Here is an 18,126-nt window from a genome sequence, read left to right as displayed (position 1 = left end):
TAAGATGATATTATTTTATATTTTTATAACAAGTTTGTTTTTATAGATGGATATTGTTTATGTGTCTTGTGTTATTTTAAAGTATTTCACGAATATATCAGTGATTACCATTTGGTAATAAATGTACTTAAAGTGACTATTTTAGATAATTACAAATACACCTAATATATGAGACCAAATTTATAAATATAGAGAGAAATGGAGCTATACCATTGTGTGATTAAATTGGCATTATACTATATGATGCTAATTGCAATCTGGGTATGAAGAGAGTTTCAGTTGATGGAGTTACACCAGATATTTGAAGATTTAAGTTATTATCAAAATGGTAAATAAACATCCTTAAAAGAATTGAAAACATGAACTTGCAGCATTAACATACATACTTGAAAAATTAATTCAAAACTAGATGATACATCTGCTAGTTTGTTACCTAAAAGATGAGTTGGATGAAGAAAAATGTGAAAATGTATGGCAGTGTTTTGCACATTCTGTTTAGAAGTTTGTGGAACTCAAATGAGTAATTTGAGTATTTTCCACTTGATGCTGGTTACTAATTTGGAACATCTTACTGAAATGCCCTGTAGGCCAGGTGCGGTGATTCACTCCTGTAATCCCAGTACTTTGGGAGGCCAAGGCAGGTGGATTGCTTTAGGTCAGGAGTTTGAGACCAGCCTGGCCAACATGGCAAAACCCCTTCTCCAGTAAAAATGCAGAGATTAGCCAGGCTTGGTGGTGCACACCTGTGATCCCAGCTACTTGCGAGGCTGAAGTATGAGAATCGCTTGAACCTGGGAGGCGGAAGCTACAGTGAGCCAAGACTGCTGCACTGCACTCCAGTCTGAGCAACAGAAGAAGATTCTGTCTAAAAAAAGAAAAAAGCCCTGTAAATATACATTATGCAAATTAGATAATAAAGTACCAAATTAGGGAAAAATAAACTTTTTGTCAAATTTATATTTTATTTATTTATTTATTTTTGAGACAGTCTCGTCCTGTTGTGCAGGCTTGGAATGCAGTGACTCCATCATGGCTCACTGCAGCATACATGCTCAAGTTATCTTCTCACCACAGCCTCCTGAGTAGCTACAAGCACTCACAACCATGCCTAGCTGATTTTTTCATTTTTATTGTTAGTAGAGATGAGGTCTCTCTATGTTGCCCAGGCTGGTCTTGAACTTCTAAGCTCAAGCAGTCTTCCCACCTTAGCCTCTCAAAGTGTTGAGATTATGACCATGAGCCATGGTACCTGGCCTGTCAGTCAAATCTTTTAATTTGTATTATATAGTATCATCATTCATTAGTTTTGATTTACCCACTTAAAAATTTATTTTATTAAAACAAGTTAATTGAGACTTTATGTCATAAGCATTGTGTTAAGTTTAATTGGGTGTAGAAAGATGAATATGCTATGGTCCTTACCAAGTTGGGAATGAATTTTGTAAGGAGACAGAGAATAAAGCATTAAAGGGCCAGAGTGGCACAGAAGGAAAAGAGATGAATATAGAAATTACTAGCCATAAGTTTTCAGTTAGAACTTGAATAAGTGTTGTTAAGGGCCTTTCTACACTGGGGTCCTTAAACTTACATGTATTTGACCTACTTAGGATTCTTGTTAAAAGACAGATTCTAATTCAGTGTGTCAGAGTGAGCCTGAGATTTTGCATTTCTAATATACACTCAGGTGATGCCAGTGATTATGGGTCATGACTGATATTTTGAGAAGCAAGTCTCAGTATTGTTCTTTGGAAGTAAGAATTATAGATGTAGGATCTGCATTTAAAGGCTTTTCCTAGATATAGTCTTCATTTTTCTTCCTAATTACTTCCATAATATAATTAAAACGTACTAATTGGTAATATAAATGTAAACAGATACATATTTTATAAATTTACTTTTTTTGAATGACAATTTAGTTGACTCTTGGCTATTTAGGGACAGATTAAATGGTAAGCAGTTAGCCATGGTATTAAATAACAGTGTACTTAGTATCATGAAGAATTGAAATTACAGTAATGTAAGAAACACTAATATATCTATACTATAATGTAATTCTGTTTAGAATTATTTGGTACCTACTCTAGCTTGGGAGTGTTCCTTGATCTCAGCTGTCAAAGTAATTTTTGGGAGCAGTGCCTGCATTCTCTTCCATTCTCTAAGGAATAGTGGTCTGCATATGGGAATTATAAAATCTACAGAGGCTGTGCTGTGATTGGTGGAGATTTCTAACATATTGGCTGCAAATACTGATGTAGTTACAGTTCTTTTAAACATTTGTATGCATTCTTTCTAATGGTAAATGTATTCTGAAATATATGAAGTGAATTTTAGCTAAATTAGTTTAAAATGTCATTTTATGTGGCATTTTAATTAGTTTTATGTTAACTAGCATTTTGGATATGTGAGACCGTTTCCTTCTACTTTTTTTGGCTGCTTAAGAATTATTTCTTTACATAAACATGTATGCACATGCATACATGTAGGCAAATAATGTGTGTAGTATGATCCCAGGTTTAGCATTTCAGCTGTATAAGTCATATGTGATAAGTTATGAAAATAACTTAAGTTATGAAGTACTATAAAGTATATTTAATTTGTTACTTTTTATTTCCTATGTCATAAATGGTAACAAAATGCAGTGGTCCAATATAGTATTAATTAGAAATAACTAATTTTGCAAGTGCCTAACTTAAGCAATAGCATTAACAGAGGAAATTTATTTTTATCACTAATTAAACATTAGATATACTGTGGATTTTTGTTTTTTGTTTTTTGTTGTTTTTTTTTTTCCAGAGAACCAGAGGACGAAAACGGAGCTTCGTTCCTGAGGAAGAAAAACATGAGGTTGGAATAAGTTAAGCACTTTTACACAGTCTTAACTTTGAGAAATTTTCTTGCTTAAAATTGTTTCCCTTATATCCTTATTTTGTTTTGTTATGTTTTATTTTATTATCCCTTGTATGGCAGGAAAGAGTTCCCAGAGAGAGAAGACAAAGACAGTCTGTGTTGCAAAAGAAGCCCAAGGCTGAAGATTTAAGAACTGAATGTGCAACTTGCAAGGGAACTGGAGACAATGAAAATCTTGTCAGGTAAGTTGGATGCTAAAACCTTGTCTTTAGGGGATGAAAGTTCCATGTTTATTATTTTCTCATCACAGAAAAAATGAAAAAAACAATTTCAGGATAGGACCTTTCTCAAAATATTATGTAGTGGAAACAATACTTCAGAAACAGATTTCATCCACTTCTTAACCTCTCACACATGGTTATGCTCTGGATTTAGATGTAAATAAAGAGTAATAATTTGCATTTTTAACACAGGGAATTATTTTTCTCTTGACAAGAGAAGTTGACAATGCTCTCTATATAGAGGCTATAAAAGTAATTTGATCTAAACACTGTGTACTAAGATTATGTTTTATGTCATAAAATAATAAAGTTACTAAACTCTGTTAGCATATTTTAAATGTTTGAAATTTAGAAGCAATGGTGAGAAGACAGACTTTTTATTGACAAGAACTTAATTAGCATTTTCTTATTGCTTATCAAAACAAATGTGTTAAATGCTTCTCCCTTACGAAATAAAGAAAGGTGAAAAGATGGCCTAGGTTGATTTTATTTTTTGTTTTGTCTTTGTTTCTTTGTTTCGTTTTGGTACTTTTTTTTTTTTTTTAATCAGACATAATGCTAATCAGAAATCTTAGCTGATGCTGCACATTGGCTTTTCCCAATGGTCCAGAGGCTGCTAATTTTAGCTGAAATGAAGAAATTGATCAAAGCTCTGGGTGAGATGGCAGAGTGAATGGGTGGACAAAAAGAGAGCTAATTTAAAAGAGGCATCAGACTTTCAAAAAACAGTGTTACAAAGGTTCTTACAGTTCTTATAGGGACTTTGTAAGGGAATCCATTCTGATTTCTTTAAAAACATTGTCTTCTGGTAAAGCCCTGTCAAATTAAATGAGGACACAGAAATTAAACATTTCAAAAAGAATAAACATATTTATAAAACAAATATATTAGTGTTGTTGTATGTTTTTAAATATTTACTTCCAAATGATTTAATCTATTTTGGTCATTAAAAATATGATTTGTCTTAATTTCTCAAAGAAAGGCATGAAGTCTTAATTTTATGAGTTTTTTATACTATCAATGAGAAAGATAAAGAGAAAGTAAAAATTACAGTAGAAAAAGAGAAAGCTCTTCGACAAAATTAAGAAAGTTTATAATAATTGGCTAATTTTTTTGAGATAGTCCATATAGAATGTCTTGGGAGCTATCCTGAAGGTTAAGTTTATTAAAATTTAGGGTAAAGTAGTAAGTAGTTCAAAGTTCAGGAGATACACATGAATAATTCTGACCACAGTATAACTTTTGCAGTATGTCAAAAATGAAATCCCAAGCGTAAGCATAACATAATGGAGTAAATGAAACAACAAAAATAGAGAAAAATATATATATAATATATATTATATAATGAACAAAAATTTAATTCAGGAAAATTCCCTTGGGGTTGAGGATGGAGTTGAAGACTATGATTAATTTGAAACAGTAGTTAAAAACTTACAGAGGTGGTGATCCTTCTATTAATTATTTGAACCTGTATGAGTCTCTACTGTCTTACTAATTTTTTTTAAAAATATGAGATTGATTCAGGCCTTTTTGCTGTAGGACTTAGAGGTTTTTATCAGGTTTTTTGTTTTGCTTTTGTCATATGTTAGAAATTAGGAAACTGAGAAATACAATTTTTATTTTAAAAGTCAGTTTATGATAGATTTCCAACCCGTCGTATTTTAGTTGTTTAATAAAAAAAAAGTGCCATCTTTCTTCTAATTTTGATAAGATTTTTTAATAGTATTACTCTATATTATTTATTTATTTAGTTTCTGTTGTAAAATTTTTATTTCTAATTGCATTATTACAATATACCAATGTCTGGAATTTTGTGAAAGTCTTCTGGAAGGTAAAGATATTTTTCTTACTCTGAAATAATGGATATACAAAGTCCCCTTCCTTGGTTTTGCCTTATTAAGAAGATAATATCGTAAATTGTCTGCAAAGTTTTAAAGAGGTAATGTAGAGGAAATTAAATGTTTTATTGATACTGTATTTTAATATTTCTTAGGACAAGATAAGCTGGATATACAGCAATGCCATAAAATATTTTTGGTTATAATGTGATCTTTAAAAAAAAGTACACTGTTTACGCACTATTCTTCTTGGGTTGAAGAATTTTATTTTATATAAAATTCCGTATGTTTAATAAAAGTAATCTCATAAGCTAATATCTGCCATTTTCCCTGGCATCTCATATTTTGGAACTGGCACTGTTATTGTTTGAAAATCACCCCCCAAAAGTCTACACTTTTTTATTATATTGCATCTTAAATACTGTCTATACATGCCATTTTTTTAACTTTCAAATAAGATATTTTAAATAAGGATTTCTTTTCTCTAAAGATATATTTCAGCGCTTACTCAGAGTTATGTGTATGTCTGTTAGGTTCTCTTTTAAAATTAAACTTCATGGGTCACAATTAGTTTTTTATTTAATATACTGTGTTTACTTTCTCAAGTTCTTTTAAACTAATGTTTATATCTCACTAGCACCTGCTCTTCAGCAGTTTTGATTTTTTAAACCACACTTCTCTATGTAATTCAGGCTATGTAGAAAATTCTTTCTAATTGTCCTTGCTTTTTTAGTTATTTGTATATGTTTACTTGTGAATTTACATGTATAATTTTTTATATCATTGAACAATTGCATGCAATTTGTCAGTAAACTGTAATTAGTAGGTTTCAACTGTTATTTTCTGCTTTGCCTGTTTATCTTGGGACTTTGGCGAGTAATTTAGCATTTCTGTGCCTTCGTTTCCCCCCTGTTGTAAATGGTCACAATCATACTGTGCTTCATTAGGTACCTTATGAATAATTGCTGAGTGATAGTAAGGTTCTTTCCATATAAAATATTAGAACAGTAGTAGTATTTAGTAACACAAGGAATACATGTATGTGTGCATTGAAATAAAGGTCACAATTGGTAAATATGTTTCCAGTTATAATAAATACTTGTTATGTCAGAAAATGTACATGTCCTGTTTTTGTATATAATTTTGTCTAGAGTCTAGGAGACAAAAAGAAATTTGTCATTACATGTTTTCTAAAATGATTAGATTGAAGTTTTACAGCATCTTAGGGAATTTTATTTTTTTAAGTGCAAGTTTTTTGCCATCTACTTTTAAAATTTAATTAGAAATTATCTGAGAAGTTTTCATCAAAATATGTATTTCTTTATGTTATTTAATGCAATCTAAATGCTAAAGGTCAAATTGAAAAACTATATCATGGAATTGTGAGGTCTTAAAGGCTTTGTCTGTGATAGGCTTTGTCTGTGATAGGTCATTCTTTGTTGGAAGTAGTTATGGAACTACTTAGTGATACCTTATTTCTTTTTGTTTCCACAGTTCATGGCACATTTAGTACTCAGAAAATGCTTGATAAATGAACTCTGCATAAGTAATGACTGAGTATTCTTTTGCTGAATTAATAAAAACTGTCACTATTATAATTTAATTCTAGAGCAAATTGAGTCACAAAATATAATGTTTGATGAAGATATTTAAAGGGCTTAATAAAGGACAATTGATTTTTTGTCACAAAAATGTAGTGGATAGTTGATAGTTTTTCCTCCCCTGTATTTAGTAAGGAAATAGATTTGAGAATAATTGATGAATCTATGAAAAGTAGAAATGAAGTGATTCCTTTCCTTGAACGTATGTGAAAGGGAAGTGGGCCTGTCTTCTCTTTCAGTCTTTTATCAAACTATAAAATTAGAAATAACACCAAACTTCTAAACCTCAAATTTTATCTTAACTATATAAACTCAATGTGGCACATTTTATTACTTAATCAGAGATAGGAGAGAGAGAAGAAAAGTTTCCTAAAGCTAAGAACCCTGGAATCCGTGAGCCGTCTTAAATAGCATCTTTAATTTTATTTTGTATTGTGGCCATTTTTCAGAAGCATTGAGGGTAGGAAATGATCTATTAAGCTATTTCACTTTTATAGCTAATTCTACACTATTAATGCTTGCCAGATTCTCCCCTTTATTTGAGTATATGGCAAATTATATAGGTATTGAACCATTTTGATTACAAGGTTAGGGTGTCAATTTGGTCTCTACACATTGTTGTTAGCACTTTTATTTATTTTACATTTAAAAATCTGGCTTGTCAGTGCATCCTCCCCAACTAAATTTGTTTGTATCGTAAGTTATTAGGAACACCAGCAAGAATTAATATATATTATATTTTGGTTTCAAATAGTAGTCTCTCATTATTCTAATTATAACTTTTTTTTTTTTTTTTTTTTTTTTTTTTTTTTTAGTTTTTGTTGTCACCCAGGCTAGAGTGCAGTGGCACTTTTTTGACACAGTATAGCCTCTGCCTCCTGAGCTCAAGCAATCCTCTCACCTTTCAGCCTCCCGAGTAGATGAGACTTGATTTTTAATTTTTAATTAACTTTTCTGTTCTAACTAGTATGGAGGCTTATAGACTTCCTGGGTCGTAATTGAAGGGGTTTTTCCCTGTGAGATTTGATTAGACTGAGAGTAAAGCTAAAACTGGTTATAAGTTTAGTTACTATTTTTCATAAAACGTTAGGTCACTAAAAATGGATTATTTTAAATTTAACAAAGTGAAACCAGTCTTGTCCCTCTTAAGATTAGTTAGGATTGCATTTGATCAATCTTTCTTTCTTTCCTTCTTTCTTTCTTTCTTTCTTTCTTTCTTTCTTTCTTTCTTTCTTTCTTTCTTTCTTTCTTTCTTCTCTCTCTCTTTCTCTCTTTCTGTCTGTCTTTCTCTCTTTCTTTCTCTCTTTCTTTCTTTCCTTTCTTTTCTTTCTTTCGGCAGACAGAGCCTTGCTTTGTCGCCCAGGCTGGAGTGCAATGGTGCAATCTTTGCTCTCTGCAACCTCCACCTCCCAAGTTCAAGCGATTCTCCTGCCTTAGCCTCCCGAGTAGCTGGGATTACAGGCGTGCGCCACTACACCTGGCTAATTTTTTGTATTTTTAATAGAGACAGTGTTTCACCATGTTGGCCAGGCTGGTCTTGAACTCCTAACCCCAGGTAATCCCCTTACCTCAGCATCTCAAAGTACAGTCATGAGCCACCATGCCAAGCCTGGTGAATTTCTTAAAACAAATTTAGTTATTTTAATTTGATTATAGACTTGCCAAATTAGTGTTTCTTGTGTAGTTTATCATATAGTAATCACTCTTAATGGTGATAAAACATACATTTTCATGTAGGAATAGAATGATTTTCAAGTGATGATGCAAATGTATGTTATTTATAATACTTAAAAACTAAAACTGAGAAACAAATATAGATTCTTTAAATGATTCGTGTCTTCTAATAAATTTTAAATGCATTAAAAACATATTTCCTGCATAAGGACATTTTAAGATAAACTTCTGTTTCTCTTCTTTAACTCTGCCAACAATTTCCTGGATAAGTTTTTTTTTTTTTTAAATGATTGTTTCCAGAGCTTCGATTTCTAGGATTTCTTTCAATTAAGTTTGGCAAAGTATGTTCATTCATGTTACCCTGACAACCTGTGTGATAATACCTTTTTCTTCCAATTTGACTACTGTTATTTCTGAAATAGGTTGTTTAAGTTAGCTTTTTTCCTTCAAAGTATCTTAAAAGCATAATTATTGTTCTGCTAATCTTTGTGTAGCTCTATCTTTGCCCCAAGTCACTAAACAAAAAGCACCTCCACAGTCATTAGCCACATTAAGGAATCTTTGGCAAAATATTCAATCTTTTAAATTTTCATGTTAGATTTAATATAAAGTGCAGAGCTAAAGTAGTATAGCAAGATGTCTCTGAAGACGTACGGGCTTTCTAAAATTCTTAGCCTAAAGAATTTGCCACTTAACTCTTTTAACAGGATTTACATGAAAAGGGAAGAAAAGCCTGGCATTCTAAGTCCAAATTGATGAAGCATTGGGAATGTGAAAATTTTAAACAAAGGAATATAATTATGACCTTTTTAAAAGTTCATTTTCGTAGCTTTTTAACTGTCCTTTTGATTTTTACGTTTATTTTTAAAATAACTGTTACCGAAGCAGTTGCTTTTCAGGGAAATTCTGATATGATTACCAAATAATAGTGTCATCTAATAGTTAAGTAAAATTAAAACTCAATAAAATTAGTAACATCTATTTCTGCTACATTCTGTAGTGTTTAACATAATTACTTTCCTTTTCTGAGAAAATACAAATACCTATTTTGTTCATTGAACAGTTTTTTCTTTTTGTTGTTGTTTTTTTGAGATGGGGTTTCACTCTTGTCACCCAGGCTGGAGTGCAATGGCGTGATATTGGCTCACTGCAGCCTCTGCCTCTCGGGTTCAAGTGATTCTTCTGTCTCACCCTCCCAAGTAGCTAGGATTACAGGTTCACGCCACCACGCCAGCTAATTTTTGTATTTTTAGTAGAGATGGGGTTTCACCATATTGGTCAGGCTGGTCTCGAACTCCTGATCTCAGGTGATCTGCCTACATTGGTCTCCCAGAGTTCTGGGATTACAGGCATGAACCACTGTGCCTGTCCCATGAACAGTTATTTTTTAAATATTTGTTTAAATGAAAAAGGATACTTTTATTGGGGTATCCTTTAGTTTTGAAAATTTTACTTTATTATTGTTTTTGAAAACCTTTTTATTCAATGATACGAGCTTTTAAAAAGCTACACTTTTTAGTTGAATCAGCTTAATAATAGAAGTAGAGCTCTTTAAAGATTGTCAATATTTAATATATGAATAGTGCTAGAATGTATAAAGAAATCTGCCTGAGCAGTGATTAACAAAGATATTTTTCTTTCCTTTTTAAATCAAAGTTAAATAGACAAAAAGAGCAAATGTTACCACTATTTAAATTTTATTATACATCATCTTTGCTGATATGTATTTTTCTGAATATACATTTTAATGGACCACAGTCTTAGTAATTTACATGTAGGCAACAACAACAACAAAAAAGGCTGAAAAAATGACTGTTAACTATGTAGAAACCTCATTATAAATGCCTTATTTTACAGATCTTAAATCTAGACTATGTAAACTAGATAAACAATAAACTTCCCTAAAGTTGAACATTTTGTAATGATGAAATGATGAAACAAATAGAAACAGAAACACTGTTTCTTAAAATAGTATTTATAAATTGTTTCATCCAGTTGTTTGCTAACTTTTAGGCCTCAGCTTAAAATCAAACTTAAAATATGCAGAAAGTAGTTTCAGAATTGCCAACCAAAACCACTGTAAAAGGTAAATATAACCAAGTTTAATAGTTGTTTGGCCTGTGTGTATGGGTTGGGGAGTGGTAAAAGTTACATACAATGAAATGCATATGTATTATGTGAATAAATTGGTGAATTTTGACAAAAGCATACAATTGTGTAACCCCCGTTTCTATCAAGATACAGAACATTTTCATTGCTCCAGAAAGGTCAGACAAAGACAACGACTCTTCTATTTTTTTTTTTTTAACCATAGATAAGTTTTGTCTCTTCTAGAGTTTTATACACATTTATACAAATGGCATTTTTCTCCTTTATTTGATTTTAGCCATTATAATGAATGTGTAGAGGTATCCCACTGTTGTTTTAGTTCTCATTACTCTGTTAAGTAATGATATTGAGCATATTTTCTTTTTTTTTTTTTTTTTTTTTTTTGAGACCCTCTGTTGCACAGGATGGAGTGCAGTGGCACAACATGACAAACTGCAGCCTCAACCAGGCTCAAGCGATCTTCCCACCTCAGCCTCCCAGGTAGCTGGGACTACAGGTGCGCGCCACCAAACCCAGCTAGTTTTGTTTTTTTTGTTTTTTTTTTTTTGTAGAGACAGACATTCGCCGTGTTGCCCATGCTAGTCTTGAACTCCTGGGCTCAAACAGTCCTCCCATTTTGGCCTTCCAAAGTGGTGAGATTATGGGTGTGAGCCACCACACTTAGCTTATTGAGCACATTTTTATTTGCTCACTGGTAGGTAATATGTCTTCTTTTGTGAACTAATTCTTTTGCTTATTTTTTAAGAAATTGAGTTGTTTAGTATTGAATGGTAGGAATTACTAATATAATTGGGATGTAATTTCTTTTTCAAATATGTATTTTGCATACATACTCTTTTTATTTGTGGCTTGCCTATTCATTTTCTTTAATGGTATTATTTAAGGAGCAGAAGTTGCTAATTTTGCAGATGTTCAGCATAGCAATATTTTGTTTTATGGTTATTGTTTTTATTTCCTATCTAATAATTCTTTGCTTAAAAACTTTTTGTTGTCTTCTAGAAGCTTTGTACTTTTGGCTTTTATATTATATGTCAGCTATCTGAAATTAATTTCTGTATATGGTTTCAGGTAGAGTTAAGGAAGGTTTGTTTATTATCTTCCCCATGTTGATTTCCAGTATCATTTGTTGAAAAAACTTGCCTTTCCACATTAAATTACTTTGGTGCCACTTTTAAATGCCAGTTGGCATTTTCAATGTGGGTTTATTTCTGGACTTTCTATTATATTCCATCAAGTTACGTATTTATTCCTGTGCCAAGACCAACTATTGATTACTCAGGCTGTGTAGTAAGCTGTTTCATTTTTCTAGATCCTTTGCATTTTCATATAAGTGTTAGAAACAGCTTTTCTAAATTTTTCTAAAATTTTCATTTTAAAAAGGAAAGCCTGGACATAACACCAAAAGCATAGGTAATAACAGCAACAAAAATTAGGTAAGTTGGACTAAAATCAAAGTTAAAAACTTTTGTGAATGAAAGGACACCATCACCAGATGGTAAAAAGGTTAACCCATAGATTGGGGGGAAATATTTGCAAGTCATGTTTCTGTTAAGGGATTGATAATATATAAAGAACTTCGGCAACTCAGCAATAAGAAACAACCCCGTTAAAAATGGGCATAGGACTTGAAAATATTTCTCCAAAGAAGATACATAATAGCCAACAAACATATGAAAAGATGCTCAACATCACGAATCATTCAGGAAAAGTAAATTGAAACCACAGTGAGATACCACCTCGCACCCATTGTGCTAGTTATCATTTAAACACACACACACACACAGAAAATAACAGGTGTTGGCAAGGATGTGGAGAAATTGGAGTTCTTATACATTACTCTTGGGAATATAAAATTGTGCAGCTACTATGGAAAACAGTATTTTAATTCCTCAAAAAATTAAAGACAGAATTACCATTTGATCTGTTAATACTGCTGTAGCTGTATACCCAAAGCAGAGACTCAAACAGGTAATTGAACACCTGTTTTCATAGCAACATTATTCACAATAGCCAAAAGGTGGAAGCAACTCAAGTTCCACTGATGGATTAAAGGATAAACAAAGTGTACTGTATATATGTATGTTGTCTTAGTTCATTTTATGTTGCTAAGAAGAAATACCTGAGGCTGGATAATTGATAAAGTAGGAAATGTTTATTTGGCTCACAATTCTTATTGTTGGGAAGCTCAAGATTGGGCATCTGCATCTGGTGAGGACCTCAAGCTGCTTTCACTCATGGTGAAAGGTAAAGGAGAACTGGTATGTTCAGGGATCACATGACAAAAGAGGAATCAAGAGAGTGGGAGATGCCAGGCTCTTTTTAATATCCAACTATCAAAGGAACTAATAGAGTTAAAACACACTCCTGAGGAGGTCATTAATCTCTTCATGAAGGAGTCATCTTCATGACATAAACACCTCCCATTAGTACCCCCCTAAATTGGGATAACATTTCAGCGTTAGGTTTGGAGGTGACAGGTATCCAAATCATAGCATACATACAGTAGAATATTATCCAGCCTTAAAAAGGAATGAAATTCTGGGCCGGGCGTGGTGGCTCATGCCTGTAATCCCAGCGCTTTGGGAGGCTGAGGCAGGTGGATCACAAGGTCAGGAGATGGAGACCATCCTGGCTAACATGGTGAAACCCCATCTGCACTAAAAAATACAAAAAATTAGCCAGGCGTGGTGGCGGGCGCCAGTAGTCCCAGCTATTCGGGAGGCTGAGGCAGAATGGCTTGAATCGGGGAGGCGGAGCTTGCAGTGAGCTGAGATCACGCCACTGCACTCCAGCGTGGGCGACAGAGCGAGACTCCATCTCAAAAAAAAAAAAAAAAAAAAAAATTCTGATAGATACTGCAACATAGAAGAACCTTGAGAACATTATGCAAGAAAAATAAACCAGTTACAGAAGGGGACAAATACTGAATGATTCCACTTGTATGAGGTTCCTAGAGTAGTAAAATTTATAGAGACAAAGTAAAAATGGTGGTTTCCAGGGGGAAGGAGGAATGGGCAGTTAGTGTTTAGGGGGTACAGAGTTTCAGCTGGGAAAGATGAAAAAGTTCTGGAGATGGATGGTGGGAATGTTTGCACAACAGTGTGAATGTGAATGCCACAGAGCTGTACACTTAAAAATGGTTAAGATGGTCAATGCTATGTATATTTTACCACAGTTGTTTTTAAAAAGAACCACAAGGACAAAAGCCTACAGGGATTATGATAGGCTTTGTGTTGAATACATGGGATTTGGTGGCAGGGGGAGGGGGCTGGGACAGGGAGACATTAACATTTTAACCATGTTGTATCTTTGTATTTATGATCATGGTATATCTCCATTTATTCAGATACTTAGATAGTCTTTATTGTTTCTCACTGATGTTGTAGTTTTGAGTTTAGGAATCTTGCATATCTTTTATTACATGCGTTTTTAAGAATGTAATGTTTTTGATGCTATTATATAGGATATCTTTAAAATTTTCTGTTAGAGTTTAGGGCTGCCAGGTGGTCAATTAGGAAAAGAAGCAAAGTTCAAAATAACAAAACTTTATTTTCTTATTTTTAAAGTATCAGAAAGAAGCCAGTCAGGAAAGATTGCTGGCTCCTGAGTATTACATTGTTTCCCACTGAACAGCAGCGGGCAAGAGGAAGTTAAGTGCAGATATTAACACCCCACCCCCCAACCAGCACCCCACACCACACATACGCTTATAGAGGAGAAATTTAGTCTCACTGCTAAAGGATTCCCAAACAAAAGTTCCTGCTGTTTTATGGACCCAGGGGCTTCTGGAAGGGAGATGGGAAGGGGTAGGAAGTAGAAAAGTACTGAGTCCACACGGAGAAGTGTCTTTAAGTCTCCTCAGTAAGGGTGTCGATAAGGCACGGTTATTTGAACCGTGTTTGCTGGGCTCCTCCATCCCCTTTCTCCCAGGGAGCCTTCAAAATCAACCTTGCAAATCTGGGATAAACCTTTCTGGTCATGTTGTATTGCCTCTTTTATGTATTTTTAAAATTTTGTTAATATTTTGATAAGGGTTATACATTCTCTATGAACGTATTCCCTCCCTCCCTCCATTCCTCCCTTCCTCCCTCCCTTCCTTTCCCTCCCCTGTCCTCCCTTCCCTTCCCCTCCCCTCCCCTCCTCTCCCCTTTCCCTCCCCTCCCCTCCTCTCCCCTTTCCCTCCCCTTTCCCTTCCCGCCTTCCTTACTTCCTTTCTTTTCTTTCCTCTTTTTTATTGATTGGTTTCACTTTGTTGCCCAGGCTTGGTCTCAAACTCCTGGGCTCAAGCGATCCTCCTAAGTAGCTGGAATTACCACCATGGCTTGGTATTACCACCACACCACCATGCCCAGCTGTTCTTTTATTTATTAATTTATTTTTTCTGGTAGAAGTATCACATTTTGTTTATTAGATAATACTGGCCTTCTGAGTGGAGTTGGAAAGTGTTTCCCTCTTCTTCGTTCTTTAAAGCATTTAAGATACTGTTTGTTCATTACATTTTGATAGAATTCTCCAGTGATACCATCTGAACTTAGAGTTTTCATTGTGGAAAAATTTTTGATAATAAATTCAATTTTTAGAACAAATATTTCCTTTCATCTTGTGTCATTTTTGGTAAGCTGTGTTTTTCTTTTTGTTTGAGACAGGGTCTTGCTCAGCTGCCTAGGCTGGCATGCAGTGGCATGATCACAGCTCATTGCAGCCTGAACTCTTAGGCTCTGGTGATCTTCCCACCTCAGCCTCCTTAGTAGCTGGGACTACAAGTGCACGCCGCCATGCCCAGCTAACTTTTTAATCTTTTGTAGAAATGGGGTCTGACTATGTTGCCCAAGCTGGTGTAGAACTTGTGAACTCAAGCAATCCTCCATCCTCAGCCTCCCAAAGTGGCGGGATTACAGGCATGAACCACTGTACTCAGCTAAGCCGTGTTTTTCAAGGAATGTATTGATTTCATCTCATTTGCCAGTTGCTTCTTGTTTATGTGTCAGCACCATGTTATTTTCTTTGGTCATGCTGGCCTCTTCAGTGTTCACTGTAACTATTTGCATTAGACTTTCCTGCTTTCTGTAATGTATTTGGGCATATTTTCTTCTTCCTTCAAAGCCTATGTCAACATTTACTTCTTTAATGTATTCTTCCTGACTTATATGGACCCATATTAATTGTCCTTGGAACCCTCATAAAATCTCATGTCATGCTGTGATCCATTTTGTTTGTAAGTTGTGTCATTATTGTCTGCCAATTAATTTACTTTGTCCATGACGTGAGTATAGCATCTGGGGCTTCCATTTATTTCTAATGACCCTGATAGTCTAATGCAGTATGGCTCAGGCAGTTAATTCAGAATAAATGTTTCTTAATTTACTGATGCACTGCCATATCTGTATATTTTTGCAACTCTATGCAGTTAAAATAGTTTATAATTTCTTTTTGGGCAGGGACATTTCTTTAAATAGTTCCTGATTGTTTTATTTTTGAAAATTTAAAAACTTTTAAAATTACTGAGTACAAACTTAAAAATAGTATATGCTTCTTGAAGCAAAAATAATAGGTGACAAGTAGTGGTTTTTGATTAACTGATAATCTTTATTTTTGTGGTAGTTGTTTACTTCACTGAGAGGAGATCTCAACTAGTTTAAGATCTCTTGGCAGCTTTGTAATTTTAAGCAAGTCACTTAATCTCTTTCAATCTCACTTTTCTTATTTTAGGAGAATATCTTAGGCTGTAACCTCTCTGAAGCCTAGTACACTAGCTCTGATATTCAAAGATTATATATTCCATATTCCCAAGTCCATGTTACCTGTTTGTTTACATTTGGTCATAAGCTCCTGTGTAACATACTCAGTAGCATCTTCTTCCAAACTACTCTGTGATTATGTAGACTATGATTATTTTTCTTGCTTAAATATGTTAGAATGGAAGCCAGTTTTCCAGTTGCATTTTCCTCATTTACCTAGAGGAGTAGAAAATAGTCAGTTTAAAACACCCACTTCCTTTGATAAATAGCAGATATTTCCTTTTTTTGAAACAGTTCTAGTGAGATCTAATTTTCATCCCATTAATTTTACCCATTATAAGTATAGAGCTTAATGATTTTTAGTACATTTGTCATTGTTCAACGATCACTACAGTCCAGTTTTTAGAGTATTTCCATCACTTCAAAAATTACTATGCCTGTTTATAGTCAGTCATAGCCCCCATTTCCAGCGACAGGCAACCACTGCAAATGTTCTTTTGTCACTGGTTTCTCATAGCCCAGAGACATGTTTCTGATTATGTATAAATTAGATTTTCTTGCCACAACTAATTTAATGCAATAAGAGAACTTCTAATTAAAGAAATGTTAAAGTGACTCTCATATGAAAAAAATTATACCATTTTATTCATTCTTCAACTCAGTACTTTTAATTTTGAATATTAAAAAAGTGATTCTGCTAAAGTTATATTAAGAGCCTAGATTCTATTAAATTTTAAAGTGTCTACTATTTTGAGAGGCAGTACTATAAAATGAATGATTAAGTATGAGGATTTATAACCATTCTGCTGAGTTGTATTAGTCCACTCTTGCATAGCTGTAGAGAAATACTCAAGACTGGTAATTTACTAAGAAAAGATATTTAATCGACTTGCGGCTCTGCAGGCTATAAGGGAAGCATAGCGGTTTCTGCTTCTGGAGAGGCCTCAGGAAACTTCCAATCATGGCAGAAGGCAAAGGGGGAAAAGGCATCTTCTGTGGCAGGGGCCAGGGGCAAAGAGGGAGATGTGAGAGATCCTGTATACTTTTAAACAGCCAGATCTTTTGAGAACTCACCATCATGAGAACAGCACCAAGAGGATGGTATAAACCTTTCATGAGAAATCTACCCCCGTGATCCAGTCGCCTCCCATCAAGTCCCATCTCCAACACTGGGGATTATAATTCAACATGAGATTTGAGTGGGACACGTATCCAAACTATATCATGGTTTTAAACCTTCTTTCGTTATTTGTGAACTCTGCTTTTATCTTGCCTGTGTTTTACCTTCCTTATCTATAAAATAGCAATAAACAATAGTACCTACTCCATAGATTGTCTGGATGATTAAATAATACTGTACAAGTAAAGGGCTTGTCATAGTGGACAAAAAATGATAAAGGCTATGTATATGCAAACAACAGCAACTCTGATATATATAGTGCTTATTGTGTGTGTCAGTCTGTTTACATTGCTATAAAGAAATAACTGAGGCTAGCTAATTCATAAAGAAAGTCAGTTTATTTGGTTCATAGTTCTGCAGGCTGTTCAGGCAGCATGGCACTGACATCTGCCTCTGGTGAGGTCTCAGGAAACTTACAGTCATGGTGGAAGGCAAAGGGTGAGCTGGTGTATCACATAGAGTGAACAACAGAGAAAAGAGGAGATGTCAGGCTCCTTTAAATAACCATCTTTCATGTGAACTAACAGCAAGAATTTGCTTATTCCCATGGGTTCAGTGCCAGGCATTCATGAGGGATCGGCCCCTATGGCACAAACACCTCCCACCAGGCCCACCTCCAATATTGGAGATCACATTTCAGCATGTTATTTGAAGGGGACAAACATCTAAACTATATACTTTCACTCCTGCCCCCCCAACCCCCAATTTTATGTCCTCCACATTGCAAAATACAATTGTCCTTTTTAATAGTCCTCCAAAGTCTTTACTCACTCCAGCATTGATTCAAAAGTCCAAAATCTAGTGTCTCACTGGGAACTGAAGGCAAATTCCTTCCATCTATGAGCCTGTAAAATCAAA

General features: G+C 34.2%; 1 protein-coding gene across 17 annotated transcripts in view; it reads left to right on the top strand.

The window, feature by feature from the left end:
• PHF14 (PHD finger protein 14) overlaps window positions 1–18,126 on the top strand; it is a 199,605-nt gene that overhangs the window by 84,041 nt on the left and 97,438 nt on the right. For 14 of the 17 annotated variants that reach the window (XR_003728243.2, XR_013415440.1, XR_013415441.1 and 11 more), the window contains 2 exons: window positions 2,794–2,844; window positions 2,968–3,089. Coding sequence is in view for 13 of the 17 variants with exons in the window: in XM_077997009.1 (XP_077853135.1) it covers window positions 2,794–2,844; window positions 2,968–3,089 (173 nt within the window). In the remaining 4 variants the exon portion in view is untranslated. Of the gene's footprint in view, window positions 1–2,793; window positions 2,845–2,967; window positions 3,090–3,678; window positions 3,826–6,460; window positions 7,247–10,737; window positions 11,530–18,126 lie in introns of those variants that run through there. The other 3 variants (XM_077997011.1, XM_077997013.1, XM_077997012.1) reach the window with 3 other exon arrangements.

Source organism: Macaca mulatta, chromosome 3, assembly GCF_049350105.2.
Source record: "Macaca mulatta isolate MMU2019108-1 chromosome 3, T2T-MMU8v2.0, whole genome shotgun sequence".
In the NCBI taxonomy this organism is placed as follows: domain Eukaryota; kingdom Metazoa; phylum Chordata; class Mammalia; order Primates; family Cercopithecidae; genus Macaca; species Macaca mulatta.
This window is presented reverse-complemented; position numbering and strand designations above follow the sequence as displayed.